This window comes from Thalia democratica, chromosome 9, assembly GCF_965202585.1.
Source record: "Thalia democratica chromosome 9, ktThaDemo2.hap1.1, whole genome shotgun sequence".
In the NCBI taxonomy this organism is placed as follows: Eukaryota; Metazoa; Chordata; class Thaliacea; order Salpida; family Salpidae; genus Thalia; species Thalia democratica.
This window is the reverse complement of record NC_139173.1, coordinates 10,655,357-10,661,351: the sequence shown is the minus strand read 5'-3', so window position 1 is coordinate 10,661,351 and position 5,995 is coordinate 10,655,357. Positions and strand designations below refer to the sequence as shown.

Here is a 5,995-nt window from a genome sequence, read left to right as displayed (position 1 = left end):
TTTTGCTTGCTAGTCCCTTGTGTAAAATAAAATTTTCTGTTTATTTGTTTTTATTGCGCAATAATAAAAGAGTTTAACGAAGCAAAATTAATAATAAAAATTTTCTTTAAACACTTCTTTAAACCTTTATTAAATTTAAAATAAAACTTTTAAAAAACCTAAATCAAACTATAAAATAAATAAATAAATGTTACTAATAAATATAAAGACTTAAAAATATTGGTTATAAAACCGAGTATAATACTTATAAATATTTCCCATAAACTGTATTTTGTTGTGTTAAAAAGTATCAGTTAAATATGGTGCAAAAGCAAGTTTTAACGAAACATACAAACTTAAATACTAAATTAATTGCTAAAAAATCAACAAATAACGTGTTTGATGATAACAAATTACTCTGTGTATTGTAACTAAAAGACTGCATAATATTATTTTAAAAAGCATACAAGTTTAATAATTACAGATTTTGTTTTCTATTTCTCGATAAAAACAATTTTACCCGTTGCATCGTCGAACTTTAATTTGAATTTCGTGTTGATTGTTGATGCATATGCTCTGAAGAATTTTTTGTTAATATTTAAAAACTGAACAACTTTTTATAAATAAACTGGTTTGTTTACTTTTGTATTTTTATAATTTTTAAGTGCTTTTTCTGTTTTAGACTTAAAGAATGATAAAAGTTTGTGAAAAACATAAAACAAGTGGTAAAAATATGACTTTGTTTTACACATTTTTTGAATTTTTTAGCTATTTCAAAAAAATGTTATTTTAGCTATTTTTGTTTATTTAATGAAAAAATACTATAAACAGATACAAGCAAGTACATTTTTCACAACTATTAGCTTACAGAAAAAGCTTTCATAACCAGCTCGTGCTCGTAGCTACACTTACCAGAAATAATAAAGCTAGCCTTTTCTCTCAAATAATTTCGTTTTAAAAATTTGAATCTAATAGAGTTCTCAGTTATAAATAAATATGTACTTAAATAGAATTTAATTAAGCTTACCTTATTTCCTTAAGAGCATCTTTCAAACTGTCAGCCACAAAGTAAACCGGTTGGTATTTATGATCTAACCACGGTTGTGTTATTAACTCCTTGTTTATTTTCATCTTTTTTAATAAGGGTTTGCTCGACATTGAATTCTAAAATAAACAAATGTTCCGTGTATAATGTAAATTGTTAGACAGGTTTTTTGAAATTTAGAGTATTAGAGCTTTTAAATCTTTCATACATCAGTAGAAATTATCAAGAAGATAAATGTTATATATAAAGTATTTAATATAGCACGATTTTGATTTTACATTTGAGTAAAAATGTTTAGTTGTTACAATAGATTAAAAACATAAGTAAAACGAATATTTTCTTTAGTTAAGCTTATTTTAATTGGCATAATTATATTTGTATGATAATTGCTCACACAAGTAGGTAGAAAAACTTATTTTACTTTATGTTCTCCTGGTGAAGACAGGACAGCTGCTCCATAAACTTTTAAACTTTCCTTTTCCCAACATAGTCCCATTTCTATCGTGTACCAATAAATCTGTGTTTATATAATAATGTACAAATATACCTCTTAAATAAATTAAACATATATAAGTTTAGATAGATAATAGTGTGCCAAAAAATCTGTTTGTGTTTTGTATTTAGCAATTTTTAACAGTTTTATACAATGTAAGTTATGTAACCAACACAACTTTTTAAGTAATTTATTTCTTTAGAGAACTTCCTTTTTTTTCGAACTCGGTAATTGCGTTTAGCAAGACAATTTAAATCTATGAGTATACAGTCGTTAATTTTTCTAAAAATACAAATCATTACCTACATCTATACTCTTAAAGTGTAACAAAATATATCTTAATAGAAAACAAAATCATAGTTTTGTTTAGATTTTTTAAAGAAATAATTGTGCAGCTTATACTAAATTAATAGATACTACATATTTCAAAATCATTTTAAAATGTTAAAAATAAAACTTATTCACTTTTACATTTTTAATCATGTTTATTCAAACATAAAACTAATTGATATATAACATTACTATATTAAAAAAATATTGCTTAGATAATTTTGGAAAAAGTTTTAGTTGTTTAATCAAAGGTTGTAACACTTATTAGTGGGGACGGGTCAAATATGCACGAAGAAACTTTTGCACAATGGGTCACTTTTGAACAAAAACTCAATTTTGTACGATAGTAAATAGTTTTTATTTTAATGAAAATTAATCTAAAAAGAATATTAATAAATAAATTAATAAATAAAAAACACAAGAATATTAATTAAAAAAAAAACCGATCCAGGGTAAGGGTTAGAGGTAACAGTGATAGTAAACAAATAGAAAAACAATAAAAAAAATTACTGACTAAGGGTTAGGCTTAGGGGTAACAAAAATAGTTAAAGAAAAAAAAAACTACCGACCAAGGGTAAGTGTCAGGGGTAACAAACAGCGACAGTAAAAATAAAAAAATTATTTAATAAAAAAATAAAATAAAGTTTAATCAACCCGTGCAAAAGTGTCTTCGTTTGTGCATGTTTGACGCTCACTCGTTTAGGGTATACATTAAAAAAAGTCGAAAAAAAACCTTTTACAGCTACTTACAACTACAAAATTTTACTACTTTCAAAGAGCATGACAGCAAGTTTAATCGATTTTTTAATAAAAACCTTGCTCTGTATATTATACTCTAAAGTCTAAATCTTTACTTATTTTTTTTATTGATAAAAGATAGTGAAGTTGAAGAATAAAACATTTCATTTAAATGTTGAAAAACATAGTAAAAAAAACGTTAAACAGAATCACTACTTTCATAACAATCTAAAGTTTTAGCTAATAAAAACAATTTTTTCGTAACTTCAATACTTTTAAGGACATTTTCTTACTATTAGTTCAAACCTCTTTAAGGACAGTTGTAACCTTAAACTACTTTTAAATTTCTTAATAAACCTTTTTAGAAGTATTAAAACAAGATTTGACTAGTTTAAAAATATGATAACCTTAATTACTTAAAGAAAATATAACTTTTATATCAACACTACTTTTTAATATTTTTCTCGATGTACAACGTAATCAGACCACAGCTACTTTTAATTTTTCAAAGCTGTATATTTGTCTTTTTCACATGTAACTGAAAGAGAAAACTTCACAACTTGCACAAGTAACCTGTTTAAGCTCTTCTATCTGCTCGTCAGTGGCCATTAATGAGGCAAGTCCAATCTGTTGGGAAAAATCAGCGAACTTTCGGTTACAAAACATCGGGACGTGACCTATCACTTCATGGCAAAGGTCACTGAGGAAAATTAAAATTACAAGAATCAAACAGATTTGTTTTAATTAAAAATTATTTTCTTTATATTTTATTTTTAAAACTATTTAACAACAATTAACTGATTGACCCTGGCACATGTTAAAAATTTTTGTTCACTAAAAACATATGTTATTTATTGTATTGTTCTTGATTTGGGTAGCCAATCAATTTAACTTTGTATTTACTACTTACTAACTATCAAAAATTATTTACTAACGGTTCAGTCGTGTGCCAAATTTTTTCAGGCCTTCTGATATACTGGGTGCATTGAAAAATTTTGAAAGCCAAACTGGACAAAAACTTCCTGGAGGACACCAGACCTTCCACTGGTGACAAAGAAAAGCCAGTATGTTCTAAATAAATAAAAGTTATTAAAGAATTTATATTATTAAATAAGTGTGAACAGTAATGACTATTACAAAAATTTAATAGCTTCACTATGAGCCGCCAAAAGACAACCGATTAAAACTAAAACTCTTAATTTATTTAATAACACTGTGTTTCATGCGCTAAGAAATTTCTTTATTATATGTATGGATTTGCTACTTGTTAATACTGCCCATAATAAAACCCACAAAAATAGTAATGAGTTCTTTTCAATAAATAAATATAGTGTACTTTAAAAAAATTCAAAATTTTATTTATAATCAATTGGTTGAAACTTAGAGTTGTAATTGTTTAAAACTTTTGAATACAAAGTAGTAGCCTGTCAAAAAGTTATTGGACTGTTTTTTAACAGTTTTTCATTTAAAGCGTTTTTTTATTTCTATTTATCTTATATATCTTTTTTCACCTGTTTTTGGGTTACTTACTTCGACTTTTATTATCAAGTGAAAAATTCATACATTAGGTTTCACACGTAGTTTAGACAGTTTGAAGTTTAAAACAATTTAAATTTAAAAAACCTTTTAAATGTTCACTCAAATCTTTAAGTTGTGGGGCTTTTTCTGGACTCACAACCCCTTTCTTTTCCATGGCAAATAGGGCATCTATATACTGTTGGCAGGCATTTTCAACGTTCAGCTTTCTGCAGCTATTGTAGACTACATTCCAAGTTTTATTTTCTTCATCGGTATAATTCACATATGGAATTTGACAACCTCTAAAGTTGTATGCAGATTTAAAATTGAAAATTTTATAATTTTTCTTAGTTTCGGATGCTAGTTAAAAAAAGCAACTTTATCCTTTTGTGGTAAATCAAGAAAAAAAATAGTTATAGTTAAGTTGTTTATAAAACTTGAATAGATCATCGATTAAATAACAAATTACATTTTTGTTTCACTAGCTAGCCTTATTATTTCAAGTTTACGCATTTCGTATTGATCTTTAATATTTGAATTGCTTTTGATTACGTTTCTTTTAGTTTTTAATTTCAAGTCCAACTGGCTAGTACTTTTAGGTATCCAAGTACCTATAAAGTGTAAATATATATTTACTTTAAATAGTGTTTACTAAGTGGATTAAAGTGTGAAACAGCTTATTGATTAGAATTTTATTTTTTGTTAAAAGTAAAAACAAAAGTTTTATTTTTAAAACTATTTAAGATATATTTTTACATTGTTTTATAATTAAATGCTACAGTTTATTAACATCCATTAAATGCTACAGCTTATAAACAAAGTATTTCAACAACTATAATGCTTACAGTATTTTTCAATCGTTTCTAAAACTTTTAAACTTGCTCCAATTTTTTTTACTTTCGATACGAATTCTTCTGTTTCATTTTTAGAGCCAACAACTTTTAGTAAGTTTATGTCTAAAAAATTATCTTTCTAAAACAGTTTAGATGCAAAACTTAATGAGATTTGATAATTTTAAATATAATATATATTAAAAAATCAATATTACTCCTGTACTTAAAATTTTTTTTTTGTTTTTAAAACAAATTTTAAACACAAATTTTTAAAAATACCTTTATATTTTATTACATCAAGAACTTTAATAAAAACAAATGTTTTAGAGTAGTTCAGAACTCTAGCTACTTACTACACTGCCAGTAAAATTTAAAAGACAAATTAATGTTATTTAAAAAACACGTTTAACAAAAATAAAACCTTTTAAAGTTTTACAGATGTTTTTGTTTGTTTCCTCTATCAAAGAAATGTTGCTTTCCTTTTAAAAAATAATAGATTATTAAAAAATATTGTTATAATAGATTATTAGTATTTTATATATTTCCTTTTATTAAACTTACATTAGCTGCTTTTTGAACTTCAATTTTGTTTTCATAGTCGAAAGTAAAAGTACTTTTTAACATCGGCACTTATTTTCAATGAACTAACTTAGTAAAAAAAATAGTTAGCTAAAATATTATTCACCGGCTTAGCACTGAGTCTTTACGATGTATTTATATAAAAAACTGTAGTTTAAACGAAAGAGAATTTTTTTGTTTATTGATCGAGCAATAGAAAGAATATTTTATTGATACTAAACTAATTATGATAAAAATTTCCTACGTAAACATTTCTGTATTACGCAGAAAACTTTTTTATGTATTTGTTTTTAAATTATTGTTATAGATATAAATTTAAGTTAGTTATTTCCTATTACTACAAGATCTATTTTTAAAAGTACTTTCTTATAACTTAAATAAAAAGGAAAATAACATTTTAAAAACATTTCATTATATATAAAAACAATAAAACAATGCTATATATACAAAAAACATATAAAAACTTTTTAACTTTTATCA

At 24.6% G+C, this 5,995-nt stretch overlaps 1 protein-coding gene across 1 annotated transcript; it reads right to left on the bottom strand.

The window, feature by feature from the left end:
• Window positions 1-473: 473 nt before the first annotated feature.
• On the bottom strand, window positions 474-5,532 carry LOC145844803 (tyrosine 3-monooxygenase-like). Its single transcript, XM_082952224.1, has 7 exons — window positions 5,498-5,532; window positions 4,209-4,405; window positions 3,521-3,656; window positions 3,159-3,285; window positions 1,446-1,541; window positions 1,007-1,143; window positions 474-555 (listed from the first exon to the last, which is right to left on the bottom strand). The coding sequence occupies exons 1-7, from the start codon at window positions 5,530-5,532 to the stop codon at window positions 474-476; spliced, it is 810 nt and encodes a 269-aa protein (XP_082808350.1).
• Window positions 5,533-5,995: the final 463 nt, after the last annotated feature.